The sequence below is a fragment of the Falco cherrug genome, chromosome 9, assembly GCF_023634085.1.
Source record: "Falco cherrug isolate bFalChe1 chromosome 9, bFalChe1.pri, whole genome shotgun sequence".
NCBI classification, from domain to species: Eukaryota; Metazoa; Chordata; class Aves; order Falconiformes; family Falconidae; genus Falco; species Falco cherrug.
In genome coordinates this window covers 42,046,501-42,064,800 of record NC_073705.1, presented here as the reverse complement: position 1 = coordinate 42,064,800, position 18,300 = coordinate 42,046,501, and the positions used below count along the sequence as shown (strand labels likewise).

Genomic DNA, 18,300 nt, shown 5'->3' with positions numbered 1-18,300 from the left:
GAGCTGCAATAGGGTCATCTTGCTTGTCGAATCATTCCTTTTAAAGCTTGCTGGAATTTCCATCACACAGGAAACAATATGGTTTACTCATTAGATCTGTAGCTGCTGTTTAGGACTCACCAAACCCTACCGCAGGAGTGTGAAAATACTGCAGCCAAAGGACCAAGTGAAGACAGGTGAGATCTATTACAGGAGTATCTTCTGTTCTGATTTTAACAAATACACCAGAAAGCAAACTGACTGAGCAAGAAACCCACACTTTCCCCTTGAGCGCTAGAAGGGGGATTACAATATGAAAACCTCCCTACTTTATTGTGTTACTCCCCTCCACCCTTTCACCTTTGTTATTCAAAGTGGGAGAAAAATACTAATAACACACCCTAAAATATATATTAAAGGTGCCTGTCACTCATAATTGGGTAAAATAATTTTCCCTTTTAATTGGCTTTCATCACAAAACCAAAACAAATCAAAACAAACAGGTTAATGCTGAAACCCTAACACTCAAAACCAGAACTGTTAACAATGAGAAAATATCCACAGGTAAAACACTGGTGGATAGTGTTTATTTTACTTAGTAAAAAAAGAGAGTATTTTCAAACTGTTTTTAATTTTATGCAATTACAGTAACAACTATTTACAGATACACTTACAGATGCCAGCTAAAGTGAAGGAAAAAATGTGTTAGAATGTGTCACCTTGATGACAAAATCTTATAGACCCTGAATTGCCTATGAAAACTTTAGGAGACACAGCGGGGGAATTTTCAACCACGTAAGATCAGAGATGGGTTTTGTGCAAGAGACAGCTAATACTTTAAAGCAAGAATGGGGCTATCACATATAAAGCTTAGCAGCAGAAAGAGTGCATGTGTTAGTTCACGTAAGTCTTACACAGCTACAGTAATATCCAATCTCTACAGAAATGTTTCCTGATAAAAGGTAGGACCGCATTTACCTTACTTCCTCACTGTACTGACTTACTCTGGGACAGCAGCAAGTGTTTTTAAGAAATAATGGAGCTAATGGATGAAGTTCCCCTTAAAAAACCCACAACCCTCATTTATCCCTCAGACTATGACCTTGTACATTGTACTGAACAGTCTATTTTTAGCATTCCAGCCCTCAAAAGTTGTCCAATTCCTCCTTTGCTGCATCCTGAAAGTTCTATTTATTAACACATTTGTATCAGCAGTTTGCCTCCTCTTTATGTCCAGATGTTCATCAAATAAATGATAGATGAGCTCACTCTGTTTATTCTGCACAATGGCATTTGCATTCTTGAGCTGACACATCGTATTTTGGAGAGCAGGAAGGGTAATAGCTTATGTTTATAGATTTATAATTTTTGAAAGAATTATCAAGAATCAGACTTACATGAGACAGTTCCTTATAGCCTCCCAATTACTTAATCTGCCTCACTAGACATTATGCTATTATCTTGGTATGTCATAACATTTTACTTTCAAGGACAGACACTTGGACCAATTTGCACTTCCAAACATGTAAGGGTATTGAAAAAAATTAAAAGTCTGTATTTACTTTCGAAGAACAATCGACTTTGCAAGTTCAAACAATATTAAAAATTAATTATTCTTTTGAGGAGCCTTGTTTCACCAAAATTTAAGTTTTGTTACTTCAAATTTCAAAACACTAACTCAACGAGTCCATGTCCACAGCTGCAAGAATAGAGCCCACCTCAAAACACTTCTAATGATACTCTGCAAAATATTACTACCATTCTATAATGACATGAGATTGAGAACTCTATAAAAATATTGTTCCATACGTTCCAAAGACTTAGGTAGACAAAAATTTAATTAAGTACATGGGAAAACACAGTGAATGTATATAAGTCTTATAAGAACTTTATCAGGAATGTATATGATGAAAAGCTTTTATTTCCTCCAAAACGTCTGTTGAATGTGCTCCTTCATCTCTGCAGCATTCAGCCCAGAAATTGAAAAATTATGCAAATCAAAAGGAATTTATCTAGTAAGTGTATACTTATTTGCTGGGCTTGTAGAGGCAGTAAAAATTAATGCCACACAGTTATAAACATGTATCATCAAGCAATGGTATGGCACCAGAAAGCCTGGCAACAGGAAGACTAACACACCTTTTATGTGCTACTGTGTATGTTTAGAACCAGTCTCGCATATAGTAAAACATTTCAAAATTAATTTCTTACAGTACTGAAAACTTGGCGTAACACTGTGTTTTATAATAATAATGTGCATCATGCTGAACTGGGAAATTCTTGTTAGGCTGTTAGTGAGGAGTGCTGCAGCTCGTGCTCTGGCAGACAGCTTTCACATTTAAAACATTTTAACATTCTGGGAGCTCATTCCAGATGCCACTCTGAATGCAATGCATAAGCCCCTACAATTGCAACAAACAAAGGTTTGACAAAGGAAAAAACCACACAGGCTTATGAAGAAAGTCCCTCTGCTAGATGGCTTTCAGTTGAATAATATAGCAGTAATTTTGAAACAGTCACAGACTAGTAAATACTCAAAAAATTAAGAGACTACAAATCATATGCGCCCCTCCCTCTGTTCCAAAAGGCAGTTTTAGACAAAACAGATACATGTGCATGAATTTTGAGTCTAGTTCCAGGTCAGACCAATGTTGCCGGGCAAACACAGTTATTAAGAGTTTAACCCCAAATAGCAAAGAACAGTGGAGCAACTAATTACTGCCCACACTTCCACTGGAGACTACATATTTCTGGTTAAGTCATCATACAAAGTCTGCACCTACTTTAGCTACAATGATCTCCACAGCAAAGATACCAAAAATGGAAGTGGGCATTTATCAGTTCGTTATTACCCTTATAACTGCCTCATCAGTCTTGCATCCTCTAATAATGACAGCATTACTATATTCTAGTAGGTAATGGTACTGGCACTCACAGATTTCAGGAAATTCAAGAAAGTAAATTGTACTTAACTTTGTGTCTGAAAAACATTACTCAGGAACTGAGCTCTACACCTGTGTAACAGGAAAAGTATCCCAAACTAGAAAAGATAGAGTAATAAATACTAAGCTGACCATGTGACGTGCTAATAATGCCCTCTCTTCTAGAAAACAAGTTTATTTGTAATATAAGGAGTTTCTCAGATTTTGTTTGGCGGTCTACATGAGTATAATTTCCAGGATTCATAACCGAAGAATCAAAACTTCTAAACAACAGACAAGCTTACAGCAAACAAAATCAATGTCAGTATTATTTTCAGCTCTTTGCTACTTAGGAAAATTGCCTGCAACTCACCAATATTCTAATATCAACTTACTAAATCCATGACCACTATAGAGATAGAAAATTATTTTTGTGGAAACACTGTAATATTCAAATGCTTTCTAATCCTACAGGTAAACTCATGAGGGGAATGGACCATTTCCTTTGTGTAATTTACAAGCCACTGAACACGTTACTAGTGTTTAGAAGAATATATTAATACACTTTTTTGCATTTCACAGCAAGTTTATTGCATCAAATGAGATCTGCATTCAGCATACACACAAACAGAACAGTTTTAATATTAAACTGACTGCTTTAAAATGAACAAGTCCTCCACCTGTACTGCAAGTCTTGAGCCACTGTAAAGGTATGAAGTCACCCAGACGTATTGCCTACAAAAATCTGCTGACCAGGCAGATTCCTTTGCCATAGTTCAAAATATGCTTTGTACTAGAGTGTTGATATATCCCTTATCTCTCCTCTGTGCACTGTAGTTAACAGGTGAACCTGTAAGCATGATATTCCACACTACTCACCCTCCACAGCCACGCATAACTGCTAGCAACATCAACAGGATGTTGACAGTTGTTCTCTTTTTCAAGTAAGCTGGGTTAATATTTATATAGAGGACAAACTCACAATTGCTTTCCAAAAACTGCTACCTAATGATGCTGAGAGAAATTACACAGTTTTAAGGACTAATAATTTGGAACACAGGTGCATTTAAGAATTGTTACTTTTTAAAATCTTCTTGTTGACAAGACCATATTTATCAAATGCTAAATGAGGCTTACAGGAAGGGCACATGAAATGTAAGGTTGTAGACCAAGGTACTGTTTAATAAAAGCAGACAGTGGTCAGAATTTTACCTCCATATTATTGTAGTTATGGCTGTGTAGATACTTCCTTTCAGCAGAAATTTGCAGCTTGCCTAGTGAAAGCTAGATAATATTTATGGGATGAAGCTGAATCCCAAATTGAGAATTTTCTCCAGATGCCGTACAAAAGGCAAGAGTAACTTCACTAGTTTTACACTTGCATTCCGTTTCAGATATATGTGCTTTTCTGAATCCTTCTCTCACTAGTATGAAGTTACACCCTTTAAGGGTTTCCAATGGATAAACAGCATAATGCCCTTGCATATTTCACACATTACAATTGAGAATAGCAGATTGTTACCTTTTTCCTTAATCTGGGGCAAGAGTCAAAGGATACTTTGAAAGTCCATAGCAGAAAAGAATAAAAATTAATTATAGTTTTAGGTTGACAAGAAGCTTATATTTCTCTTTGTAATGTGTGAACCTATTTTGCATAGTATTAGTAATTTAAGAACTGTGAAAGATACAGCTTTAAAGCAATCTGATTAAATTCCACGAGAAAGGCAAAGCATATTTTAAGCAATTACTAGATACAGCAATTTAGTTGCTGCAGAACTTGTGCAGTACAAATTTGTGTGTAAGGTCCTTATATGAGTTTAAAAGCCTTCAGGCAAATCAGTGTAAATTCATGCTTTTACTTTTAAATTAAGTTTTACTTTGCTCTACGTAATGTCTGGTACAGTCCCAGGTAACCTGGTTCTGTAACTGATTTCTGCATAACCCTTTCAATTAAACAACATGGCTTAACATACCATTTCTCTCTTCACTGAAGAGACTTTAGTGGAAAGCTTTTTCTATAGTGATATAGATACCTTCTTCAATTAGAAAAGAACACTCAATACCCCTGTTTTACTGCCATCTGCTTCTCTGTTTTGCGTGAAATGTATGACTTCGAAGCCAAACATACACCTTATTCAGAAACATTTTTGTCATTCTTCAGGAACAGCAAGGGGAGATAGTAATACCAGATCAAGGATATTTTATCTTGATGCTTAACTTACTCTGTGGTAACAGGCATCAAATAGACAGAGTCATAGAAGTCCCAGTTTTCAGTAACAAAAGCATCAGATGGGATTAGCTCTAATATTCTTTCCAAACTGTATTTACTAACTGTAGGGATAAACATCCCATAAGTCTCACAGCTGCAGAACATAAGAAATCCTTACGACATACAAATTAGGTTCTTTAAATTTAATTTTTCATGACAAAGCTTCTAAGTATTGGCATGAAAAAAGCCACAGTGGACCACACCAAACATTCACCTACCTTAGCACCCTGTCTCCTACAGAGGCCAAAGGCAGGTATTTAGGAAGTCCATCAGAACAACGCAAGCATGTACAACACTTCCAACAAATATTACCCACTTTCCAAACATTAGCAGCTTGGGTAATGAAAAGAAGTTTCTCTGCCATAACTTGTCCCAGTATCTTCACCATTTTACTTTTAGCACCCAACTGATGTGTCTGAATTCAAGAGAATCAACCGTTTTGTTGAAAGTATGGATAAACTTACAGATAAAGTCTCCTTCAAGCACTGCCGCACATTCTTGTATATAAAGTTTAATATTTCAGGACTCCTGTTAAATACCAAATACTCCAGATAAAAGTGTCTGTTTCACTGACTTTTTAAATTAATCAGTAACTCTCTTCTGTAAGACAGTTAACATTTACTTTAAGCTACATCCATTTCTTTGCATCTCCATACAAACTTACAGGTTCTCAACAATATGAGTTTACAAATCCAAACTTTAAGGCAACATATTAAAAAATGCCTACTCACTACACTTCTTGTACTTTGCTTTTATCAAGTGTCAGCTTTAGAACAGCTACAGCCTGACCACATCCCTCTGACTGCAGTCATGCTAACAAAAAAAGTTCAGCTACCAGTTGGTCCTGAGGCTCCTGCGAGAAACATCAATAAAGGCACCAATTACCTGCATCAATTTTCTTGAAAGCTCATTAGTGAGAAATTCCTCTTCCTTTTCATAGTTTACTGCAAGTGTTTCTTTTTCCTTCTGCAAAGCTTGAATCTTCTTAAACAGAGTATTACTGATGAATTCCTCTTCCTGCTCTGCCCTTGCTTGCTGTGAAATAAAGACAGATTTAAGAAAACAGTGAGCAAGCTTCCACATTAAAAGTTGGATTATTCCATTACCCTTTACATGCCACACACCTCTTTTTTTTAATCTTCCCAACTGTCCTGGAGAACAGTAGGCTAGATCTAAGTGCCGTTACCATCCCCATTTGTAACATTATAGCACCTTGCTTCCTTTTTTGTTCCCCATCTTCCAACCTGGGTAACTACACTGGTGCTTTGAAGTGGCGTCTCTCCAACGAAATGCACGAACTCCTCAACATTTTAAACTCATAAAAGCATTACTGATTCACAGATACCTACTTTTACCTACTCTGTCCCTGAAAACAAACTCCTCTCTGAATGTTCTTCATTACAATCTGAAGCACAACTCTGAGACTGCTGCATTCGGCACCATGCCTTCTGGATCCTTTATAGTGCAGCCCTTCTTTCTATGAGTTAAAATAATGCATTTATTCTTTCACCCAGTTATGCCTTGCCTCTGAGCTGCAATATCACAGCTCATCTCACAAGGGTTTCTACAAAGCCACCAGCCCAGGAAAAAAACACATATTACTTCTCAGAACTGTTACTTCACTACCGACATCATCAACTTTACAAAATGCCATGCAGTAGCTTTACCCTGAGGATTTCCAAATTACACAAGAGAGCTACTCTGGAAATCTTCCCCATGAAGAACCACTAAAGACTACCATTTCCATTTCAGCACTCCCCTAGCACCTAGGGACTGCTCCCCAGAAAGCCAGCTTGTGAGCTTGCTCCCTCACATTCCCTACAGTTCAGATGTTTGTATAGGTTTTTAACATACATATTAGAAAATTGATAAATGCAATACAGAAATTATCTTTTGGAAGTGTGCTCTAAAAGGACATGAAGGGTATTTCCAATGAGCAAATGAAAGGTCACAGCTACAAACGGGTAGAGCCAACCCTTAATTCCACTATCCAAACAGAGCCCAGAACAACAGAATGACAGAAATAAAGAATTGCCAACCCACCACATTTAACAAATGAGACAATGTAGTTTTGAGGAATGTTTTCATCCTCTGCAATGAAATCCACATCACCTGAACTGCAGGTTTGTGATCTGCCCTGATTCTAATAAAATTATACCAGTTTATAGCTTACAATATGTAAAGATTCAGTAAGTTTTATTTCAGTAAAATTCGACAGAGGAAAATAAGAACTGAAACAAACACATAATTAGAATTTTGCTGAAAGTTTAGTTCCATAATCTTCTGCCCAAAATGTGCCAAAATAACCATCTCTTTATCCATATTGTACATTGGAAAATGCTCAAAAGATTTCATTATGTCAGTGATTGTTAACTGGAATGATATATTCCCTAGCAGTCCAAGAGTCAATTACTTCAACAGAGACACCTTCCATGCCTACAAAAGTTACTTAAAGAACATAAACTCTTTAATTCCTTCTCTTCACATCTTTATCCCTGCCTTCTTGTGTCTTTTCCCATCTCTATTGCTCTTTTCTTGGCTCTTTCTTACTACCTGTCTGCCACTAGCTCCCTTCTCCCTGTCACCAGCTGAGCTGGCACAAACTCAACCTGGGGAAAAAAAAAAAAAAAAAGATAAAGAAAAGATCAGGCACAGCTTATTAGCTTAGGTCCTGCACAATACCTCTGCTCTAACGTTGTGCAACTCTATAGCAGAGAACCGCTACCCCAGCACATTCAGCATCGGTCTTATGACTTGCCAGATCAAGGCACTGCAGAGTTGTCCGAGAACTCTGAAGAAATGCTGAATTGTCAGCTCACATCTCAGAGGATTAAAACTTGAGGAATCTAACTAATCTCAGTAACATCATCTATCACTTTCTAAATGTGGCTTTTACTTAGAGCTACTAGCAATCTTGCACCTTCAGAGACATTTTGGAACAGAGTAAACAAGTCAAATTGCAAGGGTTCATTGTCCTCAAATTGTTAAAATTCATGCATGCTATTCCAAACTCAACTCCTCCATTGCCTTCACTACACGGGATTTCTACTGGTGTCTGCTTTTCAATGGTTCAGACAATAAAAGACAGTAACAGAGACCAAGCTTACCTAAAATGAAATTAGAAAGCACTGGGTTGAACCAAAGAATCGGGGTATTTCTATTTTATTTTCTGTTCATTTCTAACTTGCACAGATTTGTTCTGCTCATACTTTGCACCAATCAAAAGCTCTAAAATCACATTATTACAGCACCAAGACTGCACAACACTTCACAGACAGATCTTGGTGTTACATTAACGATGGGTGCTTAGGCCAACATGAACACAGGCTGCCAAGATCCCAGCCCACTCCTAGCCAAACAGCAATGCCCCTCCTTTGCGCTTGCACAGGTGCTCCTGTGGCCAGGCAGCAGGCCAGCACAGGCAGAAGGAGACACCCAAAACCTAATCCTTTCCCTTCCTCCCCCCATTTTTCTTTCCTGGATCCGCTTCCTAAACTGGCATACCACACAGGCAGAGTGCTGGCACGCGGAAACAATGAACAGCCACAACTTAGACCTGTTTAAACTGCGCTGCCACAACCCCCTTTGCCTACACCATGCAGGACACCAGCTTGCATTCAACTGGCTCAAAGGAAAAGCCGAGTATGATTACATCTGCCTCCATTACACAAAGAATGTATTTCTCAACTGAAAAACAACAGGAACCTGAAAAATCTAAGTATGAAGTGTAAGTTCCAGATATCCACAAATCATATTTAATACAATGAATGTCCACTTAAATTACCCAAGGGTCAGCAAATTCAACAAACTTTTTAATAAAAAAAATAATCATACATTCCTGTATTTCTTCTAAATCCATGTAATTTAATTCTGAAACTTTCTCTTCATCTTGTTATCCATTACCTGCAGATAGTTCAATTATCCTAAGTAATAAAATCATTCATGTTTACCTTAATATGGCCTACAAATCTTGCAATCTGTTACTCATTCAGCCCATAATCAAACTGATGTTGTAAAACACTCATTTAAAAAATTCAGGTTTTAATCCTATTTCTTGTACAGACTCTGCCACTATAATATTTTTCGCACGTGTATACATTGTCTTTCCATATGGATAATCTGCCTTTTTATTACATAACTGCATTTGAAAAGAGGCTCTGATATGAGCAGCAAAAAAAGAGAAACAGAGCATGGAAATCAGAGACAGTAGGTCTTCTATGAGGGTACAGAGTTTTGGGGTTTTTTTCCTCTATTATTCATGTAACATTCAACATCCAAAAACACTAACAGCAATTTACTCTGTTTCTGTGCATTGTATTACAAAATAAATTGCTAAGGTGCTGAGTGATATAAAATGATAACACCTGATCAAGTCAGTCTCTGGAAACCTGAAACAAGCACAGATTGTCCACCACAGATTTTCTGCATAACCACAGTCACATCCACCTGTCTACTACGTCTCAAAACTCCACGTATAGCTAACTCAGAGTATTTCGTGGATGCATCCACTACGGAAAATCTGTTATTATTGTGGTCAAGATCATAAATGGCAAAGACTATCATGTTATTTTGCATGAAATCAAGAATGAAGAGGGGGGAAAAAAGCACCTCATGCACATAAAACACACATTCTCTTCCTATTTTCTAGCAAGTAAAATCCTATTACTTCTACTGTGCTAGCACATGAAATCCTGATCCTAATAGAGCCAATGTGTGAAGTTGCAAAAACCTGTCCTTGTGAACTTACAATCCAATCAGCAAATATAAAAAGAATTAAGAAACATCTTTCTCCTAAACTTCATATAGTAACTGAGTATCACATTGAGTGAATCTCATTAGAATTTATTTTTCTACATGCTGTATATACTAGCATAAACTGTGAAATTTTAGTGTTAAAATCTTTTTCTGCTTTCAGTTCTTCCTGTAAACACACCTTTAGCAGATCAACTTCACACTGCTAGATTTCCCTCTGCCCTCTTGCTCCTAGTACCTGCAGCAGCTTCTGCTTACAGTGGGATCTCTCTTTGTCACTGGACCATTCCCCAACCACATTGCCCTAGCGGCACTACTTTATGAAGGAGCAAAATCCAGTATTTCCGATGAAGCATCAGCTTGAACACAGTGGAATAACAAAAAATAAATTATATAATATAAGAAGAATAATAAAACAAATAACAGCTCCCCTTCTTCCCCCATGTAGCTCTTCTAAATGCTTCATAAACCTTCCTGATACCGCACAGTAAGTAAGCAGGTTCAACAGTCACAATTAATACCTGCTCCTTAGTCAGTATCACTACAATATTAATCAGTGATTTGACACAAACAAGTTCATAGAATCATAGAATGGTTTGGGTTGGAAGGGACCTTAAAGATCATCTAGTCCAACCTCTTGCACTTTATTTTCAGCTCTCACTTCAGACACGATTTCAGTAACAAGTGTTTCACAAACTGCTCCAGTCACCTACACTCGGTCCACCTGAGCACCAGATGCCAAGCATGCCCAGCTTGCATGCTGGCAAAGCACCACCTGTCTCCAGTACCATCCAGAGTAGACGTGACACTAGATTTCAGCGGATCTTGTTGGAGGCAGTCTACCAAGCACTGTTTTGATCTAATCCACTCTTGAAGGTCCCTCACCTCTAAGGCAATTCATCCATCTTTTTATGGGGCAATTTCTGTTGACAGGACCCTATGGACAATATAAGCCTGCAGATGGAGCTGAAGAGTAGTTTAAACGGGTTGCTGTACACAAGAAACTCAATCTTAGCTACTGAATATAGACTGAAAGGTTGGGTCAGCTTAGGGAAGAGATGATCTCAGTTGCTGCACATGTTACACTGAACTAAAGCTGTCACTTCAGAAAACAGTCTTTCCAAAAGTCCTACTAAAAAATACAATGAAGTAAAAAGGGCGTGAAGTACAGAAAGTTACAGTGGCATGATTTTAGAATATGTAGCTCTTGTATAAAATAAAATCTAAGTTTCCCAGTTCTCCTGAAATACACACTCCTCCAGCAGTACTATCTCAAGTTACTGCTCTGGCTGTACTTTCTGGAACCAGTTTAAAATGGTACGGAAAACTACTGGTTTACAAATACGATTAAATATTCCAATGAGCTGATACTGTTCCCTTACAGGAGGAACTTTTACACTGCAGCTCTCCCAGGCTGGAGCTATTTTTTCCTATGAAACTTCCAGCTGCACCTTAAACAAGCACACTGCATGCAATGTGCTTTTCAGACAAGGAGAAATATGAACGACACCAAGAAAAGAAGGCAACAGTAACTCAAGAGACTAACAGCTCACACTACTGCCAACTATCGCAACTGCCCAGCAGCACCCTTCTACCTCTAAAGGCTGAAGGACAAGGAACTTTGACCAAAGTCCTAGTATGACATGGGTGCAGCCTTCCCCCCAAGTAAAGGTACCTTTTTCAGCTGGGTCTGCAGAGAAAAAGAGAGTGAATGTTCTCGCGGTTAAAGTGGTGAGCTGGAATTCAAGTTCTGGGTTCAATTTGTAGTGTGATTTCCTGCTTAATCTATGGCAACCCCCAGGGTCGCTTCCTCAGTTCCGAAATAAAAGTACTTGTTTCATTTGTATTTTTTCTTTTTTTTTTTTTTTCTTCTCCTTTCTTTAAGATGCATTTTTAGGAGTAACAGAGGTACACTAATAGCAGAAGCATGTGGTTTTATCTTCGGGTATACTCAATACATATATATATATAAAAATATATATAAACTTTGTTTTTTTTAAAAAACCCACAAACTTACAAGCTCAGATGTTATTTCCAAACCCCACTAACTGTGAAAAAAAATAAACAATAATTAAGATCAGTGTTGAACCTCAGCCTGATTACTTCAGCTACTCTAAATGTTACCTGTCATGCAACATTAAAGTCACATGCAGAACTACCTCAAAACCCAACTCCCTATTACATTTCAGCTATTCAGTAGATAAGTTCTGCTGTAAGAGAGGAAAAATAGGTATGTGCTTTTCATTATAATAATAAAAGAACACTTGTATGATAGGTAATTATTTAAAGGGTATATAAGGTATATAAGAGTTCCTTTTAATCTCCATTTACAGTTGGAAATTTTCTCTCCCCTTTATTCACCCCCCGCCTCCTTTTTAAAAGGTCAGTCTAGCTTTGGCTGGACATGTCAAAATGCTTCTGTCACAACACTCCTACTGCTAACTCCAGTCACAGCAAGTTTTTCACTTGATGCCTACCCAGTGATCCAGCACATTGCCATATGAATCTGCAGTGGTCACAGACTGACTAGAGAAACGAGCAGAGTCAAATGACAGAAGACTTACATTTTACTTCCAAGTCAGATTTAACCGTGATCACATGTTTTCAGCTTAACATCCCTCATGCCTTATGAGAATTTCTCTCAAAAAATCATTTACCTTCAAGACATAGGTGCATATGTCTTGTGCTCTGGAAAGCCACACAAGGAATAGCCCTTTAAAAGAGCCCTCATAACTGACCAGCTTCTTAAACACAGAAATTCAGCAGTATTCATACATGCTAAATAATCTCTAACCATCAGCAATGAAGTAAACCGGTTGATGGTATGCAATTCCATTCCACTTCAGGTTTGTAAACACTTAAAATAGCTTCTCTCTTTACATTGTGATGCTGACTTGCAAGAAACTTGCAGAACTGAAACATACAAGTGGTGAAAACGAAATAAGCAAGTTATGAAAACAGGGCTCATTTCACAAACAAATATTTATAAAATTAATGCATTTGGTTCACTACAAACAAGCTATAACAAGCAATATGAAATTCATAACACAATCAATTCCTGAATTTACTTAAATAATTTAAATGCCTTCCTTCAAAAGAGATTAAAATAACATTAGCGTACTCTCGTCAAGGGTTTTTACTATATCAAAATACTGGCATTAAACAGTTAATACAAATGCAGCATGTGAAAAAGCCACACTTTCTGTGACAAAAAAATTTCAAGATAGAGTCTAGAAAAATGTGTCAAACCTCAAATGACTTTTACTTCACAGTTTAACTATGACCACATGCTGTTTTGCAAGTTTTAATGTAATTAAGGGCTATATGTTAATAATGCACCACAAAGGAAAGGTAGCAAGGTTGTACAGGCAAATATTAAACATTTCCTTTTTTAATCGCGTGATGTTACAACCTTAACAATCTGACTACTCATTCGATACATGCTTATAGCACTCATTTTTCTGTTGCTTAAACATCATCATGTAGAACAAGCTCCCAGACAGTTATCAGGGCTGGAGTCTCTGCTTCCAGTACACAAGAGCTGTAACCTGAGCCAACAGAAGTTACAAGCTAAGGCAGGAATGACCTAGCAGGAAAATTAAATCTAGCCCACAGACCTTTCCAAATGGCTCTATTTCATGAGGCTGTTTCTCCGTCTCATCACTGCACATGCACACAAAGTATACATTTCCTGCACTTCTTGCGTTTTCAGTAGCAGATTTCCAACGCATGTGTAAAATAAGTATGGTGCATACAAGCAACAAGTCCAGCTCTCCCAAGTCCTCAAGTTCACTGCATACTAGCAAAATATTTCTTCAAGATACATGTTAAATGTTCATCAGAAAGATCGCAATGACTGCACATGCAAACACAGCCTGGAAGGCACTAAGAATGGGGCCGTATTACACAGCTCCATTCTGAGCCCAGCAGAGGCAAAGTGACCATTCCCAGCACAAAGGTTAGGCAACACCACTCCAGCAGAAGGTACTGTGCTTTGCTAGGGCCTTCCACATTTTTCTTAGCACATACCCAACTCAAGATTTACATTGACAAAAGCAGCCAACACAAATTAAAACTACACTGTCAAACAGTCAACCAAGGTTTGAAATAGATTTCTGTATTAATCCTTTACTGATAACTACTTGAAAGACGTTTTTACTTATCTCTTTGCCAGTGACACTACTGTTTTACTGGCATTTTTTTTGTACTGTAAATAGTTCGCTAGTTAATCAATAAGTGTAAAACAAATAGAATACAGAAGCACATGGAACAGGTTTTGCTTTTGTTACGCCTCAATATAAAACCTGCTGAAAAATATCATAAAGATGCACATAAATAAATAACTAGATTTGTAGTTTTATGTTTAGCTTGCATGAATTTTTGAACATGCAGGTTTCTGGACATGAAAGTTAGAAAAAAAATCAAATTACTTACAGCTACTGATGTAGTATATACTATTCTGTTGGTTCTGGTGTTGTTCGTTTGTTTTTAACTTTTTTTCCATACCCTGCATGATCATTTGAATTACCATCCTTTTAAAATGCTGTGGTTTTGTTTGACTTGCATCTAAAACACTCAAGTTTAACGTAACCTGGCTGTGTCATGCTACTTAGCAACCAGTAATCAACAAGAGCATAAATATCAGCAACACCACCACTCAATACTAGACACTGCAAGAAATGTAGTACTGCTGCAAATCAAACCAAATTACTCTGCAATATCAGATTTCTAATGCACAAATGCTTAATAACGTATTTTAAATACTTTGCCTGTTTTCTGCGCACTTATGAATTGCCATTCATCTTCGACACACCCACACATCACCTAGTCCACTTTGCTGGACTGATCAATTAGCAAACTCAATACTGCAAACCCCCAAAGTTTCAGAGCAGGAAAAGCAAAAGGTTCAGCAGAAGAATAGACTATTAGATGACTAATTTACAGCACAGCTTCTGTTCAGAGGCACGTATGTTGGTGCTAACAGGCACTGAGCTGTGTTTTAAAATAACAAACTTCTGCAACCACAGCAAACTATTGTTAAAAGTAGCTTTGCTGCCACAACCATTTCTCTATTCAAAGACAAAAGAGCACAAACAAAAGCAGGGAGCAGAGATGTAATAGTCAGCCCCCCAAATAATCTTCATTAAAATCCTATTTCACTTTATGCAGCTCTCTTCTTTGCAAGTACACAAATGTGAAACACTTGTTTTTCTTCATGAGAGTGTATAGTAAGAGTCAAAGGATAATTCTGTTATACCCACCTTTTCCAGGCAGAAGGTGTCAGACCACTGCTGCATGGCACCTCCCACGTATCAGCAACTCTCTTGGTTTCCAGGCAGAAAACTGCAGGTTTCCTCACTTCCAGACTGGGTCCTGAGCTCAAACAGCCTGTGTACTCATCATCCTTCTTTTCTAGATCCAAGTGGCCTTCAGCACTTGAAGATCCTTCCTTCAGGTGTGTACAACCTGTGGCATATCTACACCTATCAACCTGCCTTCCTTCAAATTTATTAAAACCAGGGAGGACAACTACCATATCAAAATCCACTTCTGTGATTTCCAAACTATACCATGACATGCTCACCATGTAATTTCTTGATCCACTTTCTTTAATCCCTCTTTTTTTTGTTGGGTTTTTGTTTAGCTTAAATACAACTTAGACAATCATTAGGGATGGCAATGTTTTTCCCCACACTAGCAAGATATCCCTAGTCACTCAAAATAACTAACCTCTCAAGAGCACCTCTTTTAAAATCTCCCCCTAACTTCCGCTTACACACATTGGCTTTCTTATAGAAACACTTTCTCAGCAATCCACAAGTGCTGGAGACAAAGCTTGTTACTGATTATAATACTACCTTGTTCCAAACCAACACATTCCCAAAGTAAACAACACATTGCCCATCCCAATTCAAGACACATTAGCTCTAACTCCATCACAGCAAAAAAATGTTTCTACTTACCCCTCCTAGGGGTCAGTGAGTGGAGTAATATTTTGTTTTTTCCTTCTCTACAGTTTGGACATTTTACAGTACATACCACTGTATTCTGAAGAGAAATCTCTCTTCCGGCTTTCAAGACAAGCAGCAAGTCTATCGATTTAGTGTATGAAAATATGATGAGGCATATGAAAAAACATGTTCTTTGCCCTGTACCCTGTGTCTCTGATCTCTGCAGAGTTTTGCAGGATGGGAGGTTGTGGAACAGAATCATCCTTGAATATTCACTCCACACAGAACTGCAGAAGTAGGTCTAAGATTTTTTTAAGAAATGTCTATCCACCTTTCCACCCATGGAGCAAGAATTTCCAGTTACATGTCTCAATTTTCAAACAAAAGGGAGTTTTTTTGCAGATCTACATCTCAGGTTAAATTTACTCTTGAAAAAGGATTCGGGAGGTGTCCCTCCTCTTAACCCAACCAAGATTTCAAGGTCTGTGAGGACAGGGCTTTTGCCTAACGAATCAATTCCTGGCAACACTAGCCAGGACAATATTTCTACTCTTCATTTTTAACAGCTATGAAAACCGCATACTGTTTAAAGCTCTTGTAAAAACAACAATTAAACCCCCTACATTTTGCAAAATTCAGAGTAACTGCTTTTGCTGTTTATTTGAAAGTGAAGGGAAACAAAGTGGAAATCCCATCACTACCAAAAAAAACCCCAAAAGCCTTCCAACAGCCTCTGTTGAAAGTAGAAATCAAACTGTAAGGCACAGAAAGAAGTATAAATTCATACCACAGCCCACTGAACATTGTTGGGTTTTATACTGACTTGTTAAGAAACATCTACACTTCTATTTAGGACCAAAGTGTATCATTGTGGGAATTATTTATATATGTGGTAGAAATTTTAAATATGATTTGCATATACAACGATAAAGGAACTAAAAAGACCTTAACTTTACAGTAATAAGCAAAAACATCAAACTTTTAGGCAGTTTAAAGAATTAAAGCATCTGAGGAAGCTTTACAGGCAGCTGAAACACTGCTAGGCTGGTTCAATCTACAGCAGAGCTGAAGAGATACTCATCTAACTCACTAAGCCTACCACAAACTGAAAAACAGATTGCGTGAAATATTAACGCACAGAAGATGAAATTTCAAAGAAAGTAGAATTCAGAGTTAATAAGGGAAGAAAAGGCCTTATCCTAAGAGTTTCTCCACGAACTACAGATCAGACTATGAACTGAGGGAATACCCTTTTTTCCAGGAACAAAATGGCTGCAATGGAAGGCATGAAGGGATAGAGGACTCTCAGGAGCTGAAAAGACTGTCCTCATAGACAACAAATAGCCTACAATCTCTGTATTTTAACTGAAAATTGAAAAAATTACAAACTCAAGTCTCAGGATTAAAAATTGCTTCAATGTTTCTATAAATACTTTTCTTTAGCTTTCATGAAGGAGTCCTTGGACATGACAGAGAGATGTGAAACCTGCACATCTATGATTTGTGCTTTGGGGCTTCCTACTTAGATACTTGCATTTTTACTGTGGAATAGTTCACCTCAAATGTCTTGCCTTTGGTTTTGCTGCATTCTCTTATCCAATACTTTGAAATGGAACAGTAACAGTTAAGTAACAATTAAAACGAAGACACCTCTTCAATCAGACAGAAGGACTTGACTGAAGTAGTAGAACTTGAGATGCTCCCTTCTGGACATCCCCAGGCTGCTGCACTGGAAGCAAGACATCATAGGAATGTTTTCTATTACAGATTCATGGGAACTTGCTTTATATTGTATTTTTGCCTCTTTTCCAGAGCATGCTTGTGTCTCTTTTCCGTTCATTCTGTTTAGGTCCCAAATCTTGTACATAATTCAAATTTGCACATTCTGTCCCTAGTATTATCATCCTATAGTTGTTTGGGATTTTTTTTCTTTAAGAGAAAGAAAGGATTCATCTCTTCTGCTGCTGCTAAATTCTGCAACTTCCTCCTACCCCCAGCCCAAAAAAGAGCAGCAAAGCAACTGTTCCACTGCTTTTACCAGGCTTTGCTGAAATACATCAGATGTCTACTGCTGATGACTTGCAGTCCTTTTGAGGAGAGAGTACAGTCTTGTTTCCTCATTCCAATCACATTTCAAGATCTCTTTGTGGGAAACCACCCTCATGCAGCACCCCTAAGTCCAACTGCCTGACCAGCTTTGTCTGCAGCCACCATGGAGTCACCATTCCAAGCATTTTCTGCTTTTCCAGTCCTCACCTGAAGTCCCACCCAAGCACACCTTATGAGGTGCAGCATGAAAACAAAACATTTTGTTGAAGTCTCTAGCAGATGCCTCAGCTTGCTCACCACAGCTGTGTGACACACACCAGTATTATTTCCTCATTTACTACAAGCAGCTTCAGCACTAACAGTCCATAGAAGAAAATAC

General features: G+C 37.8%; 1 protein-coding gene across 5 annotated transcripts in view; it reads right to left on the bottom strand.

The window, feature by feature from the left end:
- CCDC6 (coiled-coil domain containing 6) overlaps positions 1-18,300 on the bottom strand; it is a 54,208-nt gene that overhangs the window by 27,306 nt on the left and 8,602 nt on the right. For 3 of the 5 annotated variants that reach the window (XR_008734019.1, XM_055721332.1, XM_055721333.1), the window contains exon 2: positions 6,055-6,204. Coding sequence is in view for 4 of the 5 variants with exons in the window: in XM_055721332.1 (XP_055577307.1) it covers positions 6,055-6,204 (150 nt within the window). In the remaining variant the exon portion in view is untranslated. Of the gene's footprint in view, positions 1-6,054; positions 6,205-12,715; positions 12,813-15,182; positions 15,358-18,300 lie in introns of those variants that run through there. The other 2 variants (XM_055721335.1, XM_027817156.2) reach the window with 2 other exon arrangements.